This window comes from Xenopus tropicalis, chromosome 7 (genome assembly GCF_000004195.4).
Source record: "Xenopus tropicalis strain Nigerian chromosome 7, UCB_Xtro_10.0, whole genome shotgun sequence".
Taxonomy (NCBI): Eukaryota; Metazoa; Chordata; class Amphibia; order Anura; family Pipidae; genus Xenopus; species Xenopus tropicalis.
Genome location: NC_030683.2, coordinates 74,831,433 through 74,858,534, shown reverse-complemented (window position 1 = coordinate 74,858,534; position 27,102 = coordinate 74,831,433). Strand labels below are relative to the sequence as shown.

Below are 27,102 nucleotides of genomic sequence, written 5' to 3'. Positions count from 1 at the left end.
GAGATATTTATCTTAGAAGTGGCAGACAATATGTTAGTTTCTACAAGGTATAGAATAGCTCTGACTATTTCTTCTACTGCTAGCTGATTGTACTGTCTCTTTTTATGGGCTTATTTATAAATTTTGGGTTTGTTTTTCTAAATCAAATAAACTCAAATTTTCGCTTATTTATAAATATGGAAAACTTGTTTGAATAAAAAACTTGAATACCTCAAATTTTTAGAGTTTACATACTTTTTACATAAGTTTGAAAATATGGCTTGCCTTTGCCTAGGACAACTCCCATTGATTTCTATAGAAACTCGCAAGGTTTTAGATAGCAAAGTTTTACATTCAAAGTTTCGGGTTTTTTTGCACTTAATAAATACCAGACATTTGAGTTTTTAAACCATAACCTGAATAGAATATTTTAGTGAAAAAACTTGAATCGTGAAAAAAAGGCTTTACTACTGTTTGTTGTAAGCCCATCTTTTTGATATTGCCTGCTCAACTAGGATGATATCCAGTCAACTGATTTTAGGTCTGTTTGCCTATTTTGCTATGCTTGTTAAATAATTTATCAGATTTTAAGTTTGAAATATTTAAATATTGGGATTTAAAAAGATTTTAAAGAATAAAGGAACAGTAACATCTACAAATTTCCTCTTGATTGGCTGCCCTCATGGCTACATAGCAGCTTAAACTATTGGCTAAATATGTTGGCTTAATAAACTGTTTTTTGTGCAAACATTCTTCCAGTCTGCTTGCCAGCCTACTCCCTCCTATTTCAATATAATTAATACACTAGCCCAGTGGTCCCTGTGACCCTTGTGGCCCTTGGTGGTCATTCATATGTGAGTTGTGGGCCACTGTGGCTGACACAAGCAGTATGGAGGAGTAGCAGAAGTTCTGTTTTAAGAAGAAGCAATATAAGAACAGGCAAGAGGATTGAAGACAATAATGCTACGGTTAAACTTGCAGGACATTATGAATGAAAAAATAACTGTAATCTAAGCATCTGGTAAAGGTCAACTAGAAAAACAAAGAGAAAAAGCTCAGTTTCTAGTCAGAGACAAACAATCCCTCCAAAACTAGCTAGTATTGTGTCTTTATTTAATTCTCATTATTATTATTTACCCACCCCCACATGGGTGCATTTCATTGTTGTGCTATATTGTGAACATGTTGACATATCCTTCTAGACATAGTTGCCAACAGTGTGTCAAAACCCAGGAATACGCGTAAGGAGCCCTAAGTGAGACATTGCTTGCTATGGCATAACTTTCATATGAATCTAGGGGTTTCTTAGGATGTCGGAGAGTGTTTCAAATTGTTTCAGTTAATTGGAAACCTGAAGGAAAAAAAGAGAATGAATATGAAAAATCTGTCCCAAAATGCTTTACTTATTAGGCTTTCTATATAGTATATAATTTACCATGTTATGTGTATGTAATTTCAGAAAATGTACAGGATGATTTATCTGGCAGAACAAAGTGTGGCCTCCTGAAGTGAAAAGAATGAATTGGGCTTGCCACAGGGAGCCTTTTTTCCTTTTTCTTTTCACACAGAAAAAGATTATTGTTCTCACGTTATCCCTGCTATAAAAAAAATTATGTGACCTGTGACATTAGTAATAGTTCATGCAGCGTCAGAATGTCTACTCAACATATTGTACCAGCATTGTCAATATTAAATAAATATTTAATTTTTTAACAATGATTTTAATAATTAGAATCATAAAATACTACTTGAAATACAACTTTCAAATAGGGGTAAAAAACCTGTGCACCTCTGCTGCAGTGCCACAACAACTCCCAAAATTCCTGAAAGACTTTGGCTAGGACAACAGTGGGAATGGTGGCAAAGCCCAAATTGATTCTCTGTAAGAAATGATTCTTAAAAAATGTTTACCGGTTTTAGTGCACATAATGTAAAATGAGTGGAGTATTTTTATTAAAAAAGAGATGCGGTTAGTGTTCAAAAAATAATTATAACTTTTGGTATCAGATGTAGCTGGTCTCAAATTGAAGGTGCCACCTTATTTTTGTTAACACAAGGCTACCTGCCTACGTTCTTATGTTCAGATATGGGCAGTGGGATTAAGATCAGATTCAGATTTGGCTCTATAGTCATCACAATAAATGCCAGTGCTGCTGCATTGTTACTGGAACCCTAGCACCATAACCTCAAGTTCCGACACAGGCTAATTGCTCTCGGGGCAGTATGATCTCCTGAAGCCCTATGGCTTGATAGGCACCCCCAGTGATTGTAATCATTTACCTGATACCCCGGACAGGTGCCCCTGTTAGCAGAAAACTGCACTGGCCCGGGGTACATGCAGAGGAGCAATCCTCTTTCTTCTTCTTCCCCTGAGCTGCTTGAGCATGAGCAGCATAGTGAAAAGCCAAACTTTTGGCTTTTTCACTCTACTGCGCATGCGACTGCCCTGGAATCACGAAGAAAGAAGGAACCAGGTAAATCACAATCACTAGTGATTCCAACTTTCCTTCTCCATTAAGTGAGCACTTAATATATATTAAACACCATATGTTTTATCAATAAAAAGAAAAGGTTTAAGGGCTCTGGCTGGGGGACCTTTGATATCATGGTCTCTGGTGGGCCAAGTCTGACTCTGTACTGAATGGTACTGTTCATTTAGCCATGAAATTGCACTACAGCACAAGTCTAATATCATTTGCACATAAGAATAGGATCTCAGTTTCAATGCAATTTTTTTCTGTAAGTGTTAAAGTCCAATTAGGCCTCCTTCCATCCTAGGTCATATCAATGCCTACACATGTAAGCAGTAGGTAGAAACTTTAGGGCTCATTTACAAACTAGAAGGCAAACAACATTTCAGTGCACAGACACCTCCAGCCACCCCATAAATAAAGTACTGACTGTGATGTGTAGAGTTGTATTCATGAGGAATAGGAGGCAAGTAGGTATCAAGCCTTCTACCCTCTTGCTCATCCCTCTTGTAATGCCACTATCCATAAATCTCATACATACAATATCTATATGCAGTCTGCAAAGAATCATTAAATACACAACCCTTGGGCCAAACAGTTTAATAGAGAGGGTAGAGTGATATTTACTAAAATGTTCTAACATAAATCCATACAGATGTATTGGTTTGATCTGGACCCACAACTAATTCTTTTATAGCACATTTCCAGCTCTATGCATTTTCCTTGCCAGTGTTCCCAGGTTTGCACTGACTGAATTGCCTTTAAGAGCTGTTTGTGCTTAGAAGTCATTGCAGTCTGGTGCCGCCTGGTGTCAGCAATTGTGAAAGCTTTTTTGTTTTTCTGTTTCCCTTTTGTCAGAGGATTGTGGTTTTTTGTGCAGGCCTCGCCTATTACATAAATTAACCTGGGGTGTACATTACAATTGTCAGGCCAGGACTTGGTTGAACTGCTGTGCCAAGCAAGGAAAACTATTTTGAAAGTTTATATATGGTAGAGTATGTATCATTTCAAAGCCTGGCTTATAATGACATTAAAATAATCAGAGGATACATTAGTTGTACTCCTGTACCTGGCAAGGAAAGGCTTTATGACATCATATTAATCCCAAAACATTGTATAATTCCTGTGACATTGCATGAATCATGTGTCCTGCTGAGTGTGTGCTGAATCATAAAGTGTTAATAGGAAAATAAATAAAAAAATTTGCAGAGAACACTTTATATGGTCAGAGAGGAGCATTTATTAAAAATCAAATTTGCGAATTTCAATTTTTTTTTTTAAATTGAAAAAAAAAACCCTCAAAACTCACCAGACTTGTGGGCTTTTTTATTAAAAACATTGAAACTTGACTAATCCATTGTGTAAAAAGGTGAAAAAACTTGAATGTAGAAAAATCATGTTATAATTATTTTATAATTTTCCCGGTGTCTGCTGGGCCAGTCTGACCCTGCCTGGCTGTAAAAAAATGATGCCTGATGCCAATGTTACTAACAAGGCAAAAAGATAAAAATATAGGAAGGCCATTAGTTTGATGGTTATCTTCTGCTAACTGCACAATTTGACAGATGTACAGAGCTTACAGTATATAAATACAGCTTATATAAATATGTTATATATATTCAACTCAAAGACAACCTTTTGGGTACTCACACAGCACCTGAACTGGGAACCGGCATTTACTTTATATTGCAGTGTCACTCACTGTAACCTGCACTACTTAATGCCCTCCTATTTGTCTGTACAATACCCTCCCATTTATATTGTAAGCTGTAAGGGACAGGGACTTCCATCTTCTTGTCTCTTTGTCACTTAACTCTGTAGAATCTTTAATGCAACTGTACTTTTTATTTATTTGTGTTTATTATTTTACTATTATTGTATTTATTTATCTATTATTGTAATTGTTTGTTTGTATAGCGCTGCATACATAAGTAGCACTATATAAACATATATATACACACATACATAGATATATTAGTTGTATACTTCCATTTGTTAATATTGTTGCATGAAAACTGCAAACATGTATAAGACTGCACATGTGAAATAATACTCACAGTCCAAAACCAGCCCTGACTAGTGTTCCATATCTGTGATGTAAGCATTAAGCATCATTTTGACTTCATAGTCCCTAAAATACCAAACAAATGGTAAGTGTATTACCATTACCAAAATAATGTTTTCCTAATGAAAGAAAACATACTGTAATTCTAAGCAACTTTCCAATGTGAATTTATTAAAAAAATGTTGGTGCTTTAAAGGTTATTTGTAAATGTAATTGCTATTGAAAGCAGCATTTGCTGAACTCCTGGTTGTTACTTTTTAAACAGTGTTGCAAAGGCTAGTCTCCTCCTGCAAGACAGGTCTGTCAGTCTGCTGCCTTGTGTTACATTGTTTCAAATGCCAGAGCCACCGGGACAGAGAATAGATAAGGACAGACAAACACTACTTCTAATAGCAATTATATATACAAGGGAAGTTTGCGAACAAACTTCATGCTGGTTTAAAAAATATGAAGCCACTGAATGAAATCTAGCTTTTGTTGGCTCCACCCAGTTTTTCTAACCTTGGACCACAGTTATATAGTAAAAACCACTGTGAAAAGTTTGGGGACCCTGGATTTAAGTGTCTTAATGGCAGCAATTTAAATTTCCCCACTGATAGTCAATGAATGACATCTGATTGGCAGTTGGTGGCTCCGCCCACTTTGTCTATCCTAAAACTTCAGTTAACCAGAGACTAACTGCAAAGTTTAGGGTCCCTAGGATTAATTGTTAAGAATGGCAGCAGTTTAAATTTAAACCAATAAAAGTCAACAAGTGAATTGTGATTGGTGGTTGTGCCCACAAAAACTATTACAAATTTGTAATAAATGTATATTGCAAAGTTGCTTTTATTTTTTCTGTTACTAGGCAAAAATGATATTTTGGGTTGACTTGTCCTTTTAAGCATACAGCTGTATTAGGGCAAAGTCTTCTCAAGTCTGCTCACCTGTACCTCAGACAGTCCCATTAAGTGTTAAGCCAAACAAGGGTCACAAGTGTGACCAGCCTGTGTCACAAGTGTGAGGGAAAGGTGTATCTTCCATTTCCAGGACAAAGTGTTTCCCTGGTAGTTCTATTGTTGCCCAGGGTTGGCAGGTTTCCCTAGTCTCTAAAAAGGGTCACCATATGCTCAGTCTCCTTGGAGCCCCTTTTACTGGAAGAGTTGGCTAGCGCAGGTGGTGGAGGTAGGTATCAGCAGAGCTGAACCTGCAGTGTCCAGAGGAAGTTGGGTGTGGCTTATTGCAGGAACCCAGTAATGTCACTGCATGTTTAAAAAACCTTGCTGATGTCACGGGGGGCTCACTGCGCATGCACACAGTTTCTTCCTTCTGCTTTTTTTTTAAAAAAAAAAAAACCCTAAACATCTTTTTTGCTTCGGGCAATCTCAGCAGCTCTAAGCGACAGTATTATGTTAAGCAGAGTCTTGCCGCAAGCTCGAACCCAGCAAGTTCCGGCTACTACAAAAAGTAAAAACAATCCTTCTTCTCAACGTCATAGTTTTCTTGATTTGAACCAATCAGACTCCACGTCTATTTCTCTATCGATTGGTTGAAATATTTGTCAGGTGTATCTCTTATCCAATCATTTGCTTAGCCCAAGACCAACCTCAGGAAGCGAACGAGAGAGGAAGAATATCGATTCTGTTACTATGGTGAGCCCTAGGGACGCGGCGGTTTTAAAGTTCAGCAGAGCAAACGAAAAATGTCGCCGCCTGTTTCAGTTGTGGCAGAAGGAAAGCAGAGGCCGAATCCTACCGCAGCCGTGAGATTGAAGCCTTCTCGCCTAGTGGTTAACCAAGCAGTACTGGCCGAAAGGAACCCAAGCGCAATTGCACCAGTGGGAGCCTGGGTGGAATGTGCTGCTAATGATCGTTATGAATGCGAAGGCAGGGCTATGGTGAGTTTGGGTGTAGTGTAAAGGGCGCTTCAGGCGTCCAGCAGAGGGTGCAAGTTCCTGTTTGGATCATTTTTCACAAAGGATAAGGAAGGCAAGATGGTGCTACTTTAAAGCGCTTTTGAGTAGCGTGGAATCAATTCACATTGAAGGGGTTCATCTTTAAATAAACTTTTAGAATGTTATAGAACGGCTAATTCTAAGCAACTTTTCAAATGACCTTAAATATTTATTTTTAAAGTTTTTGAATTATTTGCCTTCATCTTCTAACTCTTTGCTGCTTTCAAATTGGGGTCACTGACCCCAGCAGCCCAACAATGTTTGCTCTTCAAGGCTTCAGTTTTATTGTTATTGTTACTTTTTATAACTTATTTTCTATTCAGGTCCTCTCCTGTTCATATCCAGTCTCTCATTCACACCACTCCTGTTACTAAGGTAATTTGGACCCTAGCAACCAGATAGCTGCTTAAACTCTCAACTGAAGAGCTGCTGAACAAAAAGTGAAATAACATAAGGATATTGAAACAAAAGAAAAGTCCTCTAAGGTTTATCCTATCTTTTCTAAGCAGTTTCCTCTTCTGAAATGTTGTCCTAGTTGTCAGGTCCATCAGTAGAACTGACCAGCAGGTGGTGGTGTAGCAGTTTTAATATATTACTAGTGCACATAAACTGTGCAGTTTGTCCCAGTAACCTGAACAGGAATATATGGGTTCAGTTATACAACAAAACTTACAAAACTAAATTTAAAAGTGTTTTTAAAGGGGTAAATACAATAATGTAGCCATGGTAACAGTGTTGCCAAGCTGGCTTTTACTTATTTGAGGTAAAATTTATTTTCTTTAGGTATCTGCTCAGCTACTGGGGGAACAACTTTTACTGCACCAAAAAGAGAAACAAGAACGGTTAAAGCATTTTCAAGGAGAAGTAAAGCGTAGGGTCAATCAACACGCAAGGCTGAAGAAAAAACAGCAACTTCAAAAGTCTTATGATGCAGTAAGATATCATACTTTTTATAATGTTTTTATTATTAATATTCTTATTAATAATCTAATTATATAAAAATATCTAATTGTTTTTACTCTGTCCTGCTGTATTTCTTCCAATGCAAACAGTTCAATATAGTAAAGTAATATAAGGCAAAAAATAACTGTTGTTGTATTTTCTGTTACTTTTATAGATAATGAGGGAAGGTTTTGCTCTAAAACAATCGTGTGAGGCTGCAGTGCTCTTGAGTCCAAAAAAGAATACCTGTACTTACCGAAATACAAAGGTTGCTATTTGTAGTCCTCGTTCCCATTGGGTTTCAGCCCATAAAATACACGAAGAAGAAGAGGAGGAGGATGACGATGAAAATACAAATAAATTACTTAAAAAACATACACACATGGTTAGTGCTTTTTTATTGTTGGTCATATTCATTTTTGATAAGTTTGGAGCACTGTGAGAAAAGTGTTTTGCTATTGACAGGACTTTACTTTAGGCTGGTATTTACTGTCAGAACCATACTTGAAACTCTGTAGCCCTGTATACGACTATTGGGGTCACCTTTGACTCAGATATTAGTACTATGTGGTACTCCCAGTACATTCTTTATGGTTTATTGGTTTAGTTAAACCAGGGGTGTCAAACTCATAACACATAAGGGGGCCGAAATCTAAAGCACAGGCTAAGTCATGGGCCAAATTTTTTATTAATATACTTAGTAAGATACTAAAGGGTATATTTATCACAATGTGTAAAAAGTGGAGTAAGACATTACCGGTGATGTAGCTCATAGCAGCCAATAGATGCTTTGCTACTGTTGAAATCTGATTACTGATTGAATGCCTTGGGCAACATTACTGGTAATGCTTCACTCCACTTTTTACACAGCATGATAAATATACCCCTTAGTCTTAGTTACTATGTGAGGAAAATAAAAAATTGATCAGGCTGGATGGTCAGACACACTCACCAAGGGCCACATAAAACAGCCAAGTGGGCCGGATTTGGCCTCCGGGCCTTGTGTTTGACATATATGAGTTAAACCCTTCTCAGAAAATTTCTAAATAAGGTAATTTTCTTATTAATATGTTATTGCTCATAGATTTATTTTAGGATTACAGTGACTGTGCCCTGGGAGAAACATTTCTTATATCATGATTGTTTTCTCCCCGCTGTTTTTGTCACAAATTGTAAGGCTGGCCACTCGGGCTAAACAAGTCATTCAATGAATGAAAGGTAAAAACTAAGTAAGCTTTATCAGATAGGTCTATGTAAATACAGCCTTAAGCACTTACAGTAATGCTGCACTGAGTCTTCTACAAAAAGAGACATGAAATCCTGCATTTCTTTTGATAAACATGATGTTCCAGTGTCTGTATTTCTCTCTCGGAAAAATCCTTAATTCCTGTGGCCAGTCTGCACAGTTCTCTCCCCTCTCCTGTTTCCCCTCCCAGAGAATGCTAAGAACTCCCTCCCCCCTTCCTTAGGAATGTGTGATCTGAGCTATAATGGCTAGACTGCAAGCAGGAAGCTACTTAAAATGGCAGCTGCTATCTTAAGCAAACGGAGAAAGATTCTAAAGCTGTTTACTCAGGTATAGTAATGGTTTCTGCAGAATAAATATATTGTTCTAGGTGGCACGATGTGGCAAATCTGTTGGCAGTAAAATGCCAATATGACCTTCTCCTTTAAAATAAAACGTTGAACCATCATCTAAAGCTTTATTAGAATTTTGAACAAATACTTAAGAGCTAATTTTTCAAAGCTAAAAACATTATGGGCCTGTGATCTCTATCAGCATGTTTATGATGCGATAGAATACCCTATGTCCCCATTTCTGCAAGATATAATTATAAGCCATAAACAGTTTATTCATGGCAAGGTTCATCTGAAGTGTCTGTTAACTGTTAAACATCTTTTTTTTTGTTTTCCCTCCACTAAGGATTAATTATATCTTAGTTAGGATCAAGTACAATGTATTGTTTTATTATTACAGAGAAAAAGGAATCATTTTTAAAAATTAGATAATTATTTGCTTATAATTGAGACTATGGGAGATGGCCTTTCTGTAATTCTGTAAGGCTTTTTTTTTTTTTGCCCTTTCCCTGCACATTTCTTAGACTTAAAGGAAGTTGACTATGCAAATCAATAGGATTTTCTAGGAAGAATGATAAATTATTCCTTATGCATCACTCCAAATTCTTAATTTGGAATCTATTTTCTTTCAAATGGGAGTGTTAAAAGACCAGTAACACCAAAGGTTTAAGTTTTAGTATGTACATTTACTCTGCACTGGTAAAAATTGTGCCTGCCAGCACTCACACTGTCTGTTGTAGATGTTGGTTAGAACTGCCTGTCACCAGCGACTTTAGTTGCCATTCAGTTAAGTAAAAAGAAGGTGACAACCGTTTCTTCGCTAGCAGAGCTATATATGTACCATAAACTGCCAGATGTGGCGGATTCTCGGCCTGTGGATTATCAGGGGGTTCTCAGTGGACTATTAATTGGTTAGCAACAAGGAAAAAAACAAATTGCACAACATGCCGATTTCAAGCAGGGCAATTGTCCTTGCGTGTTTATTTGCAGACAGACAGGATTTGCTGTCTGCAAATAAACTCGCAAAGGCGCTTGCCCTGCTTGTAAACGCAGCTTTGTGCTGTTTTTTTTCTTTATTGCTAACCTGTTGGTGGGTTTGCCAAACCCTGCAATTACTGAGCACTTGGCAGAAACAGGAAGAGAGGCCTGGGTGTGCAGGGGAAAAAATATTCCCACTTAATTATTTAATCAGATCCTTCGTTGCTCTGCAGGATCAGGGAGTGGCTGGAGGTGCTAAAGTAAAACTGGCTTAATGTTCTTGTTTAGTGCCAGAAATAACAGCTACCATAGATACTTTTTGCCTATTGGTTTAATTAAAAAATATGTTCAGCACAAGCCTTATTCACTAAGCTAACGTTGAAAAGGGGGTGTATACTGTCACTTTAAGATTCCATGCATTAGGTATTATTAAAAAGATAATCTTATTCTTTAAGTACTATAGCTATTAAATATAACTTGTTTTATTTTTTGAGGTGCATTGTTCTGAAAAACAACTGTTTACTTTCTGATAGTTAAACAAGACTATGAAGCATGTACGACACAGACTAGCAGCCTTGAAGACTGTGGAGAGGGATGAGTTAACTCTTCCTGGTGGGATCTGGAAGGTCTCACCCACTAGAGATGTGAGTAATTTCATTAATGAATTAAAGGGGATGTTCACTGTCAGACAACAGTAAGAATTTGAACATCCCCTGTGAGGGAAAAACAACATTTTTGTAAATCATCTTTATTATTTTAAATGTTTAGCTTTTAAGCTACAGTCATATAAGCTGTGGATCAGCACTGCTAAATTCTCTCTACTCTGCTCTTTGCAGGGGATCGCCGACACCAACTTGCAGGCTGCCCAAACAGGAAGTTCACACTGAATTGGTACTGTGCATGCCTTCCTTTTTCTGCTTTATTTGCATTTCATTGACCCAATTGGTTAAATTTTGACAGCAATTGTATCAAAGATGCAAATAAAGGCCGTATAGTGTGAATTTCTTATTTGGCATACTGCATGTCAAACTCTGGGAAATCTCCTGCAAAAAAGAGCAGAACATAGAGAATTTACAAAAATGTTTTTTGTTTTTTTTCCGTAACTAGGGCTGTTCAAATTCAGACTGTTGTCTGAAGGTGTATCACAAAATATCAGAGTGCACACCCAAATACCAAAATATACAGAGGTGCTGGAATACAGGAGTTAACCCATTTAGTTACTCCATAAGTGTACATATAAATGAAAATAGTATCCGCACACTCCCATAGTAAAAATCTAAATTTATTAAGCACAAAGGAAAACCATAACAAAGAAAAAGAAAAGCCCTTAAAGGAGATGGCAAGGCAAATTTTATAAATGGTACCATTGCATAGTCCTAATATAGATAAAGAAAAACGCTACACTTTGGGCTCAATTATAGTAAGAGAAACTTATAAAATCTTACCCGAAAGTTTCAGCGTTATCTAAGGTTTGGCGCGGCCATCTTTGAATTTGTATGCCCACTTCCTCTCCTTCGGCGTATTTACTGCGCATGCGCGAGCTTCCTCCCTCCCCCCCAGCCTAGGTGCGATCGCTCCTTGAATGAATGAACGCCGCCGGAGGCTTCTGCTTACAGCGCGTCGCCATAGCAACGAGACGCTTGCTAGTGCACGCTTCTAGGGGCCGGCTCAGGAGATCTGATTGACAGGGAGCGCGCCTGCTTGTGCGCGCCCACAGAAGAGACAACTGCGCATGTGCCGCTTCGGTTGCAAGTCCTGAAGTCTGGCAATCAGCGAGGGATCATGGGAAGTTTCTGCACACAGCTCCTAGCTTTTATATCCGTTTTGGCTTCTCTTCTTGTAATCCATGAAGATATGGGGAGACTTAAGGGCACCTTTCAGACTACGGATGGTAAGCCTCCAGCCTGAGATTAACTCTTGTGTAGCCTTTCCTTCTCCTTTAAGTCTGAGGGTGAACATCCCCATTAAATCTTACCTTATCTTAACTTCATAATAAACTTTAGGTGGCCATATATGGGCAGATTTTAGCTGCAATTCAGCCCCTTCAGTCCAGTTCAGCAGCTAACATGCCCGATAGCTGGCTGAAAATCGGCCAGGTATCCATTGCGCAGGTTTAAAAAAACTCCTTCGGAATAACAATCATATTATAGGCTTGCCGAGGCAGACCTCGCTCTGACGACCCGAATCCCTGCTGTAGTGACCCAATATTGGCGTATTGGTGATCCACTGGTTTTGCAACCTCGCCAAATGAGCAGATCTTTTAATACTTGCCCAGCTTTATGCCTGCCACCTAGTAATAGAAGATTGTACCTGTATTGTCTGTCTTTTGTCTAAGCTGGGTATGGAATTACTTTGCCAATTAATTGTAACATAGAATCCCACCATTTTTTTTTCATTATTTTTTACTCATGAACTATGAGATATACACTTCCACTAATGTAGGCGATGTCATTACATTAGAAGTATTTGGTTTAGTATATATAACATCTGAAGATATTTTCTTAAGGCTTAGGTGTGAGGGCTTTACTGTCTAGCTTTTACCTAATACACTTTGTTTTGTTAGAATCCAGTATCTCGACAATCCACTGTCATGCATCAGACTGAAGAAGATATTGAAGAGTTGTTCCTGACTGGATATCATGACCTCCCAGTGGAACTACTAGCACATAACTCCAATGCCCCCTTGTCAGAGATGGGCATTACTGAGACTTCTAAGCATCTTTTAAAGCCTGTGAGTTTAATTGATTCTTCTAATGCTTCTCACTTGCCACTGAGTTTTCTTTACAAATCAAAAAAAAAGATTATTACAGTAGTATTACACAAAGTGGTGTTTTGAGCTGCCCCTTCTTCTTGTAAGACCTAACATATGGTATTTTCCTAGTACCCTAATGTGTGCCTTGTGTTGAAGCAAACTTGGTTTGTTTGTGCATAGCAAGCGCAATATATTTCGAGCCTAACTGGTTCTTATACTGCAGCTGAGGAAGTTAGCTTTAAAACAAGGCTCTCCGCTGGATTTTTGTTCATGTTGTTAATATGTGGATTTGGCGAAACCCAGTAACTGTTTGATGAGCTGCATGATTTACAACCCCCTGCTGTACACAAGGAGGTTGTAAAAGAGGTAAAGGGTTTTTTCTTTAAGTTAGGAAAAGTAAACCTGTTCATTTTCTTAAAATTTGGAAAGACTGGCGGATTAGGTTTAACATTCTAGGTGATAAACTGCCGTTGTGAAGTTACCCAGCAATTCGTCTGCAAGCTGTGATGAAAACAAAGACCTAATTGGCTGCTTGTGGCAACTGCATTTGTACAGTTTAGCACACATGTTTATAAGTCAGTCCTTGATAGTGATTTCACAATATCAATCCAGTCTCAGCAAGTTAAAGCGCTTCAGAGGCTGGAGGAATTGCTTTTTATCTGGCCGGGTGTACGCTTATTATGTGTGGATATTTGTACATTTCTTTTTTCAAATCAATTAATATTTTAATCTTTCTGTTGCACAATAATGTTTGTAATTAGTGTGGCAGACTCTGTACAAATACATGGCTAACCAACCATGCAGGGCTGTGTCTTCATTACATCATCTAATACAGGATAGCTGTTTTGTGTTCTAAAAGGGGTAGATCAACTTAAAGAAGAAGGAAGGAATAAATAAAATATTCTTCTAGATTGTGCTAATGCTGCTCTCCTGTTCCCCCAAATTATTTATTTCATTAACTGCCACCTGATAATCTCTGCTACTTCCTTGCACTTTGTGGCTGACAGTGTCACTCCCCCCAGATGTTATTGTAATGTTTTCACGCATAATGTATTTTTATAAGTGCGTCATCTGTCTGAAAAATCTTAGGACTATGCAGACATGCACAGATCTTAGCATGGCTTGTCTGCCCATGAGTATGCTCTGGGAAAGGAGGTTTGTCCAAGAGGAGGAAATGTGGTGGTCAACCCAGCTAGAACTATTCAATAGCAATGAGGAAAGGTAACAGCCTGTGTTAACAGCATGCAACTGCACAGTGAGATTTACATTCTCCATTCACATTGCCCTTTATATAGAACTATGAATGTAATGTACCCAGTATTACAGTTTTGAACCAAAATTAAGTTTTGGTTGTTGTTATCTGAAGATATTGCTTGTCAGAGCTAAGCAACTATTCCAGCATAGTATAGAAGCTCCCACCTGCAAATAAACACAAATATGCAAGTAAACAGGGCTCATTGAAAAAGCTTTAATTAATTTTTATTGAAAATCAGCTAATTAGGGCAACTTTAACATTGGAATAAACATTACTGTTTTTCAGCCATGCAGTCGGTTAATGAAGGAATCTTACCCCACTGGTCCTTCCCCAGCGTTTAGCACAGATTATCGTGCAGCACTTGTACTTCGACCAGGTGTTGATGAGGAGGAGAACCGAAAACAGGTAAGTGCAAGACTGCTAAGCAATTGAAATTAATGCATTTTGATTCATTAAATACAGAGCAATTCACTGGGCATAGTTAATTTAGTATATGCACGGTAAATTTGGTCACAATTCTTGTTTTCTGGCCAGACTCTTATTCAGATCCTCGGAGCTTAGTTTTTACCTTTTCTTCTGCTTTAACCTAAGTAAGCTTTATCAGAAATGTCTATGTAAATACAGCCATAAACACTCACAGAAAAGCTGCACTGAGTCTAAGAAACACATGATTTCTTGTCTCCTTTTTTGTAAACCTGTTCTTTGGTATCAGACTTCCTCTCTCAGAAAAATCCTTCATTCCTGGGGCCAAGAGTTTGCGCAGCTCTCTCCTCTCTCCCTTCTCCTGCTCCCCTCTCCCTAAAGAATTCATAAAACTCATTGCAGTATAAAGAAGCCAGTGAAATTATATAAGGTTGAGAGTTGGCAGAAGGATTGGAATCAGTTCATAGAGGTAAGGGGCAATAAAGAGGGCAGCCCAGACAATAATTTCACACTTCAAGAACTTGGGTATTTAGTTAGCATAGTAAGTTAGGTTGAAAAAAGACATACGTCCATCATGTTCAGCCATAATGCCTATATATAACCTGCCTAACTGCTAGTTGATCCAGAGGAAGGCAAAAAACCCCATCTGAAGCCTCTCTAATTTGCCGCAGAGGGGAAAAAAATCCTTCCTGACTCCAAGATGGCAATCGGACCAGTCCCTGAATCAACTTGTAACTAACCCTGTATTCCCTCACTTGCTAAAAATCCATCCAGCCCCTTCTTAAAGTTATATAATGTATCAGCCAGTACGATTCGGGGAGGGAATTCCACAACTTCACAGCTCTCAAATCCTTTCCGAATATTTAAACGGAACCTCCCTTCTTCTAAACGGAGTGGGTGCCCTTGTATCCGTTGGAAGGACCTACTTGTAAATAAAGCATTAGAGAGGTTATTATGTGATCCCCTTATATATTTATACATAATTATCATGTCACCTCTTAAAGGACAAGGCAACGCAAAATATAATTTTTTGCCCAATAAAAGAAAACAAAATTCTAAGCAACTTTGCAATATACATTTATTACAAATTTGTAATGTTTTTTGAGTTATTTGTATATATAATTGATATTAAAAGCAGTGTCTGCCTGTCCTTTCTATTCTCTGCCCTGGTGGCTCTGACTGTTGAAACAATGTAACACAAGGCAGCAGATTGACAGACTTGACTTGGTGGAGGAGATTGACAGTTGCAACATTGTTTAAAAAGTAACAACCAGGGGTTCAGCAAATGCTGCTTTCAATAGCAATTACATTTACAAATAACTTTTAAAGCACTACACATTTTTAATTATTTCATATTGGAAAATTGCTTAGAATTATGTTTTCTTTTATTATGCAAAAAATTATTTTTGGGTTTGACATGTCCTTTAAGCACCTCTTCTCCAAGGTAAACAGACCCAACTTGGTCAGTCTTTCTTCATAACTGAGACTTTCCATACCCTTTACCAGCTTAGTTGCCCTTCTCTGGACCCTCTCTAATTCAATAATGACCCGTTTGAGGACTGGAGACCAAAACTGAACAGCATATTCTAGACGGGGCCTTACCAGCACTCTGTAAAGGGGAAGAATAACCCCCTCCTCCCGTGAATCTATACCCCTTTTAATACAGCTCAAAACCTTGTCTGCCCTTGCAGCTGCTGCCTGGCATTGCTTGCTACAGCCACGTTTATTATCTACAAGGACTCCAAGGTCCTTCTCCATTATGGATTTGCCTAGTGCAGTCCCATTAAGGGTATACGGGGCTTGCATATTTTTACATCCCAGGTGCATGGCCTTACATTTATCCACATTAAATCTCATCTGCCACTTAGCCACCCAGATTGCCAGTTTGTCAAGATCCTGCTGCAAGGATGCCACATCCTGGATAGAATTGACTGGTCTTCAGAGTTTTGTGTCATCTGCAAACACTGATACATTGCTTATAATACCCTCCCCTAAGTCATTTATGAACAAGTTAAACAAAAGTGGACCCAGTACAGAACCCTGAGGGACCCCACTGAGAACCTTACTCCAAGTAGAGAATGTACCATTAACAACCACCCTCTGTACCCGATCCTGTAGCCAGTTTTCTATCCATGTGCAAAACACTTCACTAAGACCAATGGACCTTAGTTTAGAAAGCAGTGGGGAACGTTATCAAATGCTTTGGCAAAATCCAAATAGATTATATCTACTGCTTCCCCACTGTCCAGCTTCTTACTAACCTCATCATAAAAAGCAATTAAATTGGCCTGACATGACCTGTCCTTCATAAAGCCATTCTCCAGTACATAATTTTGTATGTGATCCCTCAACAAGTCTTCAAGTAACTTGCCCACCACGGATGTCAAATTTACTGGCCTATAATTGCCAGGCTGAGATCTTACTCCCTTTTAAATATAGGAATGACATTAGCCTTCTTCCAATCCATAGGTACCATACCAGATGAAAGAGAGTATGAAAATATCAGAGACAGAGGCCACTGTAAAACTGACCCTAGCTCTCTAACTCACTGTCCAATATTATTAAATAATTATGTAAAAAAAAAAGTCTGTGAATCCTTTAGGTAGCCTTGGCCAGAATATCTTTTGTAGAGCCACATTTGGCCTGCAGGCCTCTAATATAGAGCCCTAAGAGAGCTTTAGTCTGATCTAGCAGCTATTCGTGGTCATGATAGGTTTTCTTGTTACCTGAAATACTCTCACCACCACTCCTAGGGCTAAGTTGAGAGAACATTATTACTGCTCTTACTTCAAGAGAAGTTTGTCCAGGCTTCCCTATATGACCTTTGCATTCTGCAGTGTTTTTATTAGTTTGATATTTCATAACCTGTGAGTGGCTAAAAACTTTTTCACTTTGAAAAGGTTATAATAATAATGTCAGATTCCAATAATTAGATTTAATTCTTCTTTTTCCATTGTAATCTGGTATTTACCAAGATGTAGAGTTACACGTTAATTAGGTTCACCAACTGAGATGTATTGTGTAATAATCAGCCATGTCCTGTTACAGTGTTTGTGTAGATTAACTGGTATAGGCAAACAGTTGTTTGCAGTTGCGTGTCATATTTGCAGAAATTATACTGAGTGTAATTGCAGTTATTAATACCAAACAGCATTCTGGCATACATAATGCACATACTGCAAAACTTGAAACCTTCTGTGAGAATCCATCTGTGAGTTCACACAACATGAAAAAAAAACTCAAAAATCTTGTATTGAAAATATAGCTTGACTTTGCTTAGGATAACTCCCATTGACTTCTACATAAACTTGCAAGCTTTAGGGGCTAACATTTTACATTAGATTTTTTAGCGTTTTTGCACTTTATAAATCAGCCATTCAAGTTTTTAAACTATAATTTAAATTTTGGGAGTTTTAGCTCAAAAAAACTTGGCAAAAAGAAGCATAAATTTTGAATAAGCCAAAGACACTGGGTAGCCTGGGGGTTCCCCACATACACTGTTGCTACATAGCAAACAGATTAGAGGCCATTATTACTATGCACATATCTATAGGAAAGCCATGGAAGGATGTTGGAACTGGGCATCCTACAACTGACACATCTTTTCTGTGTACCCAAAGCATTCAGAGTCACCCCAACAGGACTTTTACCAACCTTAAAACATGCATTAGATCTATGGGACATCATAGCATGCACAACACTAGATATGTAACTATTTTGAACAATAAAGGCTTTCCCCCAGGCTCCACCTCGTAAAGAGTAAGGATAACAGCCAACATGCTCATTGTAACAACCTTCATATCTGATCGAAAGGTCATACCATTCCAAAAATGCATAGACACGCATGAAATTCCAAATACGTAATTATTCCAATATTTACAAATCAAACATTATGTGAAATCCAAAATCAAAACACAGACAAATCAATCTCTCACATATTTTGAAAACATATGCTATAAACTGTCCCACCCATCCCACTTACTCTCTAAACTGTCCCACCCATCCCACTTAATCACACTGCTATATTTCCATCTAGCAGCAGATAACGCAGTCACACAACAGCCATACATGACCAAATGGGAAGAAGACCCAGTGATCTCAATTGTCGGGACAAACCTGTTCAAATATCTGAACCACGGCCAGTGAAACCTCTTAGTGCAGGCTCTAGTAAAACATATTATAAAATCACATGTAGATGGTACTACACCACGACACATGGCAGATTAAGCGGCAATCCAGACCTCTTAACCTATTCAGGGGGTGCAGGGAATGGGGATCTTTTATACACACATGATGGATAAGCAAAGTGGCCAAAGAATTCTTTTAGATGGTGGCAACTTTGTTCTCTGAGGTTATATACTTTACAATAAAAGCAATCATGCACATTTTTATTGGGCATGAAAATGAGAGCCATACACTCAAACTGGCCACTCTCACATTCTAACAACAGCAATATTACCGTACTTTTAACGGTAAATTGGAAAGTCCCACACACGTTCCTGGACAGGAGCTATGAAGGGCAGCTGGAGTGGTTTCAGTGGGCCCATTATCTGGAGAGCCAGCAGATGGAAGTTGGCAGCACATTACAAGGTATCTAATATGAAACATAATTTATAGTGATACTTTTTTTACAGTGTTAAAAACCGGAACTCCGGATTTCCAATCCTATTTCACCTCACTCCTCCCCCCAACACTTCCTCATTCTCCTACCCCTGACAAAACTAGGGGTTACGTGAATGAACAAGCTATCACTTGCATGGCTATTAGGTGGCAAAAGCTCACAGTGTGGTACAGTGTGGTTTTAAGCTGTCCTTGCATTTTTATGTGAAAATTTTGCTTTAAAACAAATGAAGATTAAACATACATAGAAATATGAAAGTACTTTTGTTTTAAGCCCAACCGAATGAGGGTGTATTTTCTAAGTCTAGTTATATGGTAGCAGGGTATATTTTTTTCTTTGCTAATTATATATGTAGTGTAAGGACTTTGAGAACACTATTTAAATGTAAATAACTGATGGAATATTACATTTTATATTAATTTTTTTTTTTACATTTTATCAATTTTTAGAGGCAAACCCAGTTTCTCATGTACAGGCGACTGTTTATGGACATTGAAAGAGAACAAGTCAAGGAAATGAAAAGACAAAAGGAACATGAGAAAAAAATTTTAAAGTAAGGATGATTTTTGTATTGATTATCAATTTTCTGTTTCATATGTAAAAACCATTGTGCTCCATGGGGAGTTTTGCATTTGCTGAGCTCTATTGCCCATCTGCATCCTTGCTTTCAAATAATTGGCCCCATATGCATATTTCCATATTAGTCTAATTGCTGGAAAAATTCAAAAATAGCAAATTGTAACAAAAAATGCAGATCTTGGGAGTACAGTATGCTCAGGACCTGGGTTTTTCCAGATAGTGTGTCTTTATATAATAGGGTCATTTTGCCTCCAACAATTTAATTATATCTCAGTTGGGATCAAGTAAAAGCTGCTGTTTTGTTATTACAGAAAAAAGGAAATCCTTTTTAAAAATGTGTGTAATTTACTTAAAATAGAGTTTTTGTGAGATAGCATTCCCAAAAGTCAGAGCTTTCCGGATAACAGGATTCTGGATAACTGAGCCCTTATCTGTTTAAGTTATTTGATCATTTTTTGTGTGCTCTGAGCAAAGTTAAAGTTGCTGCCAAGTAAATCCAGGATTTGGTTTGGGATTCGGCCAAGATCCTGCCGAATCCATGCCTCTCGTTAAACCAAATCCTTCAAATCACATGACAAGCAGCTAAGCAGTGGCCAGCAGTATTTGGAACAGCACGAAAACATCTTCCTAAATACTAATCTAATTGGTCTTAGGTTGGCAAACTCACAGCCACTGCTTTAGGTTCTTTTTAAGGGAAAGCCCAAAAGTTTGAAAACCTAGAGATTTAAACTGGTAATATTCCAGAATAAATCAAGAGAAGACTGCCAAGCAGTGAGATCAGTCATCTCCTGTGAAGCTAGCCAACTGGTGGCAGCTCCTCGCTGTCCTGTTTGGACAGTAAAAAAAAAAAAGTAACCACTGTGTCTGTTGATATTTTAGACACTGTACAGGGCCTGCTGCGTCTCTCAGATACAGGCAAAAAAAGCTTGTCTGAGTAAGAGTTCTGCCAGTGGCCACAGGCAATATCTGGAAAACAGAAATTGAGGGACACATTGGAAAGGTCAGAAAAAAAAAGTGTAACAGGTTTATATGGGAAAAAAAATTATTTTGACTTATTAGAAGCTAATGTAGAGTTTGTAAAATTAGGATTTGGTCCCCCATTAAACTTCGTTTATCACTGACACAAATGTTTATTTTCTACCATTGTCCTATAGCAATTATTTCAGTTCCTAAAGCTCTGTTTATAGTCCTAGATAATGTAGGTTAGTGGTTGTAGCCACCATGTAATATGCTAATGTTTATTATTTCCAACAGAGTTAAAAGAGAGAGAGAATTTCAAAGGCAAATTGAAGAGCAGCAGTTGCTTGATGAAGCAGACCTGGGCAAGCAATACATGCATGAAAAGCATTCCGAATTGTCAAATCTTTATCATGACACAGAGAAGCAGACAGAAAATGAAGACAAAACACAGAAGAACATAGAATATGTTCGGTAATTTTCTCCTTACGTCTAAATGAAGTGCACAGCTTATTATATTAGGTTAAAGGGGGACCTCAGCCCCCAAACCAAAATTTGTTAAATAGCCCTGCACAACACATAAACCCCTAATATCACTTTAATACTTTTCTTTAAAATGTATGAATAAATAGCATTTTTAGTTGCTGAAATCTGGAAGGCAGCAGAATAAGTATTTGCCCACATTCAAATGTGATATGACTAACTTCTTATTGTGCAAATGTTTTTGGCCAAAAATGTTTTAACTCAACATAAGGCAGCGCAGGCGGTTTCTAGCTTTTTGTCACTTGTGGAGAAACCACCTCCCTTGAAATTAGCCTTACGCCAACTAACCAATTTTTTTGCAGCACCAACTTAATTAGTTTGACATGCTCAAAATTGATTATGTATCATTTATATTATACTTTTTATTTCTGTTCTTCTCTATGCTTTGCATGCAGTGTAAGTGGAGTATTGATATCTGTGTTGGTAATCCTTTACTTTAGGTATGTTGAAGCTTTAAGAGCACAGATGAAGGAAAAGATTCAACTGCATAATATTGAATTGCCACCATTATGTTGCTGTGGCTCAGATTTTTGGGAATCGCATCCAGACACATGTGCAAACAACTGTGTTTTTTACAAGAATCCAAAAGGTAAAGTATCTTCTAGTAATGTCTGTTCATGTAAGAATATATATTTTTCTATATTAAGATGTAATATGCTATTTTGTTTCAGTGCTAATCAGGCATTCATTCAGATTTCTGAGGTTTGGTGTACTCCTTATTCTTAATCTGAGAATGAGTAGAAACTGACAGCTGAGCACCTACTGATCTTCAGCCTGAGTTAGAGGATGTTCCATTTACAACTTCTTTATGTTCTTGATCCAATCTCTGTTACTTTTTCATCTGTTATTAATGAATTGTAAACATGCTAAAAGCACATTTTCATTCAGTATGGTTGGAATAATTTCCAGTATTCCGGTGATGCCTGCAACCGATAACCAATTCTTAAAGAACAAGAAAAGCCCTCAAATATGCACTTTGTCTGATAGTAGTCCACCCCTGCCTCTTGCTAATTGCTACCTTATTTTCCCTGAAATCTTCTTACTTTTAAAATGTAAGAGCCCAAGAAAGTACTCCTTTTTCTCAGATAGCAGACGCCATCTTGATTCTATTTACATTATCCTCCAGACCTTAAAGGAAAAGTAACACTAACATTTTTTAAGTAAAAATGCTATTCTACCCTGCACCAATAACTGCCCTATCCTGCAAGCCACTTAGTATTTTAAATGCTTTAATAGAAAATACCTGCTAAAACTTGGCTTCCTGTCAATTGAACTATGGCGATAAGGCGAAAGAAGGAGCTGCATCCACTATGCGACGATCGATTCATCTAACCTAGCCTTCTTTCTGTATAGTCAGGCTAGGCTCGATCAATCGATCGTCGCATAGTGGATGCAGCTCCTTCCTTCGCCGTATTGCCATAGTTCAATTGACAGGAAGCCAAGTTTTAGCAGGTATTTTCTATTAAAGCATTTAAAATACTAAGTGGCTTGCAGGATAGGGCAGTTATTGGTGCAGGGTAGAATTTAGTGTTACATTTCCTTTAAATTCCTTGTGTGCATGCACCACTTAGTGGTGAACCTGCAGGTCTTGTTGGTTGTAGTGTGTTCCTGTGTGCCAGACCAAAGCTGGATGTTCTGCGCATGCACAACTGTCTTGGTCTTAGTCCCAATCACGCTACTCAATATATGTGACATCCTTCTATACTGTTTAAGTGCCCAGTTCCTTTGAGAGCTTCAGGGGATATTGTGCAGTTCAGATGCTGGGTAAGCGATTTCAGTATGCTTTTTATGCATTCTGTCAGACAGACAATATTTATGGTGAGGCTTTTCTTGTCTTTTAATGCACGTGTACTTATTGACACTGGGAGCAAACTTGGAGCTACTGCCATGTCAGCAGTGCTCAGTTTGAAATGAAAGGGCTGAGTGGCTATACGGAAATGCAAAGAGCACATTTTAATGCAATTATATTTAATAAATGGGGTTTAACAAGCAACCCACTAAGGGGAAAAGTGCAGGGATGCAGTGGCGCTTCCGGTCATAAAAGAGTCTGTATCGTTTGTGTTCTTCAAATAGAAACGTAATCACTTAATTCTAATCTGCTCAATGGCATATTCCATGTTATAGGGTTGGTGTATACGCCTGAAAGCGCAGCAGGCCTGTGCTAAGTTTTGTTAAGGACAGAAGCAGTTGTGCCAGTGAGAACACTGCATTTTACAGGTCCTTGACTTCTCCAGGATTACAGATAGAATGTTTAAAGAATGGAATATTTACTGTTCTGGAGGGTACTGCACCCTAGCTTTATAGTCAGCCTTTTGTACTAAGTAAGTTCAGGGCTTTAGTTTCTAATATTATGGAAAAATGATTGTAAAAAACATAAAACATCTGTTTTTCAGCCTATGCTCGAGCCTTACAGTCTGTGATCTCTTCGCGTGAAATGTGGGATGGAAATTTAAGCTCCAGATTTTCAACCTGTAGCATCACTTCTGCACATTCTCGATTGTATAAGTGAAAAAAAAAGTGCCTGAAATCATTTCCTTGTGAATTGTACTCTTATTTATTGGATCTTTAGACTTTTCTACAACTGTTTTGCCTTGAATAGAATTTTTGTACTTGAATTAAGTAACATATAAATGTTTACAATTACACATAATTAGTTAAGTTTACTACATTAGTTGATATCTAGAAATTTGACTGCAGTGCCTTTTTAAAAGTGATGTCCAAAGTTATCACTAAATAAGTAAATGTACCTTAATTAGTTTATTCCTTGTAGAAAAATTAATGGGTAGATAAATCAAAATGTGAGATTAGAGCTCACCACAGAAAAACTCGCCCAGTTTCTATTCATTCCTGAAGGATTTTTAAAAGCATGTTTACCAGTGGGTGAAAATTAGAGTTTACTATTTAATAAATAAATTAAAAATCCCATAGCAATTAAAAGAAAGTGGGTAAATGTTTCTGCTGTGAGCTTTCATCTTGCATTTTGATACATCTGCCCTTAGTGTTTTCTGCCAAATGTGTGGTTACATATATTTATAATATCAAAATGAGTATGTTGGACTTTGTTGTCATTGTAAATCCAGATCCGATCAAGCCTATATTAAAAGCACAAAAATTATATTACTTATCATAGTGTTTCATTGTGTTTTTATAGGGGTTTATGTATATGGTTGGGTCCCAGCTCCATACAGCTGAGGGCAATGGCAGATGGGGTTTCTGCTTACTTAATTTAGGGTGACTAAAGGAATAGTCACAGGGAAAACATGTTTTTTCAAAACACAACAGTTAATTGCTTCAGCAGATTTCTGCACGGATGTCAGTTTGCAGATTTTGTTGTATTTCATTTTGAAATCTTGACATGGATCTCAACATATTCTTGGTTTCCTAGGTGCCCTTCTGACTTGTGCTCTGATAAACTTCAGTCTCTGTTGCTCTGCAAGTTTGATTGTTATCACCCCCCCCCCCATCCCCCCAGCAGTCGATCAGCAGAATAATGGTCAGGTAACAATATAGCATCTCCCTGACACCTCTGCTGAAGGAGCTGGCTGAATGGATAGAGACTCCAATGGCCTAATAGCACTGCTGGTACTGTCCTAAATTTTAGGGAGTGGGTAAACAGGTAAAACTGCCTATACTGCCTCCCATTTACTTTAGAGTAGCCAGCTAAAGTAAAACTGCGGAAAAACTGCCCCATGTGACATTAGCCTTAATTAGCTTGTACAGTAAATAATATATAGATATACAGGTATGGGACCAGTTATCCAGAATGCTTCCAAATACATTTGTTGGTTCAGGAATACAATTTTAAATGGTGAATTATTTGCTATGTAAACAGTGTAATTTAGAAATAAAAAGTACCCCTTAAAAATCATGACAGAATCCCTTTAATTTAAGTTATTTCATTTTTGGGCATTTTTCACCATGAAAAAAAAAACTGTAAACAAAAACATCAACTGTTATTACTGTAACAGGGAAAAAAAAGATTTTTGTGTCTTTTTGTAATCTAATTTGGATTAGAATGTTAGGAATACAGTAATTAAACAAATAATAAATATAGGCATATTCAGTTTTAAGTGTTATGCATTAAAGACAAAAGACAAAGGAGTTCCCATAACACACGACTTAGCAAAAATATAAAGACATAAAGTTCATTTATAATTGGTGTATAAGAACCAACGTTTCAGCCCCACTTCGTCAGGGTTTTTACTCTAAGTCCAGTGTTGTCTATATGTAATATTTCTGTCCGCCTAGGCATTTGCTCCACGTTATTGAGTGTATGCTACTTTATTTCCTATATAATAGCTAAAGGCTTTTAGTACAGTCTATACAGGTATGGGACCCGTTATCCAGAAACCCATTATCCAGAAAGTTCCAAATTATGGAAAGTCTACATGCCATAGACTATATTTTAAGTTTTTGTTTTTTTTATAAATATTAAAAAAAATATTTCTTTTTTCCTTCGTAGACATAAGGTATGGTGATCCAAATTACAGAAAGATCCCTTATCCAGAAAGCCACAGGTCCCGAGCATTCTGGATAACAGGTCCCATACCTGTATTAGCTTTAATAGGGCTGTGGCACAGAGGGCATTTTGTGCACCAACATTCACTGGCAGCTAATATCCCCCACAATATTACCACTTTTCATAATATTAAATGAAAAGCACCTTGAGTGACTTATACAAAGCAGTTAGAGTTGGATCTCCACCCATCACCCCTCCTTGTGTGTCAGCCACAGCACATTTTATGATACAAGAAGCTGTGACTTGCAGACAGGACTGTTATAACCGCTACTGGTTTTCCCTGACAATAGTGGTAGTCAAACCCCAAATCCCCTCGATGTTCTGTAGACTGTAGGGAAAAAACAAATAAGGGTGCTTTGTAGCCCACAAGAAATCATTTCCATGATGGGGAACAAAATCACCCAAAATACCTATGAATTGCTCCATATGTGAACCGGTGCTGAAAATCTTAGATAACTGCATAACGGTACTAAAATGGTCCATTCCACATTTTTGCATAATTACGTGCAAAGTTTGTTTTGCCCACAGTGATTTAGAGAGGGAGCAAGAAAGGTGCAGAAAAACATATATGCAATACAATTTCTTGTGATGCGCAGGGCACAAATCATTTGGGCAAAAAATGGCCAACATTCCATCTGACCAGTTATATTTCATTTTATAGGCTGCAACCAAATACACCAACTTATCATTCTATAGTTTGGTAGCTACTCACCAGTGCATTATTGGGAAACACAAAATCTAAGAGTTTTCACATGTGCTCAGCCTGCCATTCATAGTAATATCTAATAATTCCTGTTAACTATTACCATTTTGGGGGAAAAAAGCCACATACCACAGTAATCCCATGCATACTGGGAATTAAACTGATCAGAAGACCCCTGGCATTCATATTTAGGATGTTCTATATTGATACGTACTGATAGGTGGCCAATATGATGCTGTAAAATGTAAGCTTTGAAGTGACAGGGCTTCCATTGTGGAGAGGTTGTCACAGGCCGAGTAAAATTTTGATCCAAAAGGAGACCCGGCCACGTAGTGGAAGCTGTGTATAAAGTTATGATAAAACAAATGCAATTTACAAAACTTCGCAAAAACTGTTGCGACTTGCCTAGAAACTTACTTAACTTACCCAGAAGCTACATATCTTGGCAATGCAGAAAAACATGTCAGGGGCTAGAAAGGGTAAACACCACTGACCCCAAATCAACTGACTTTTTAGCACATTTATTAATGGATCTATTTATATTAACTACTTATAGGGGCAAATGTATCAAAGTATTTTAAAGTCCGTAAACGGCAGGAAATGATTTCTGACTTTGAACCTTCTGTGCGGGATTTTGGAAACCTCCCATATGACTTAATAGCACTCTGCAGCTCCAACCTGGCCCAAGGAAAGTTACGATACTGAAGCTTGAATGAATCCGAAACTTTTGTACTCACGAATACGATTTTGGCGCACAAATTGTTGCGCTTTTTGTCAAAAATGTACAAAAATATCACAGAAAAC

General features: G+C 37.8%; 1 protein-coding gene across 1 annotated transcript; it reads left to right on the top strand.

Annotated features, from left to right (window-relative positions):
• Nucleotides 1–5,939: 5,939 nt before the first annotated feature.
• Nucleotides 5,940–24,200, top strand: ccdc15 (coiled-coil domain containing 15). The gene is made up of 10 exons (XM_012966985.3): nt 5,940–6,391; nt 7,232–7,381; nt 7,566–7,775; nt 10,480–10,590; nt 12,510–12,677; nt 14,239–14,358; nt 19,447–19,550; nt 20,831–21,007; nt 21,517–21,665; nt 23,470–24,200. Exons 1-10 carry the CDS (start codon nt 6,197–6,199, stop codon nt 23,583–23,585), a joined length of 1,500 nt encoding a protein of 499 aa, XP_012822439.1. The 5' UTR covers nt 5,940–6,196; the 3' UTR covers nt 23,586–24,200.
• Nucleotides 24,201–27,102: the final 2,902 nt, after the last annotated feature.

Coding starts and splice junctions, on each gene's coding strand:
- ccdc15 (XM_012966985.3), top strand. CDS start 6,197: ATGTCGCCGCCTGTTTCAGTTGTGGCAGAAGGAAAGCAGAGGCCGAAT. Junction 7,382..7,565: donor TTCAAAAGTCTTATGATGCA/GTAAGATATCAT, acceptor TTACTTTTATAG/ATAATGAGGGAAGGTTTTGC. Junction 7,776..10,479: donor TTAAAAAACATACACACATG/GTTAGTGCTTTT, acceptor ACTTTCTGATAG/TTAAACAAGACTATGAAGCA.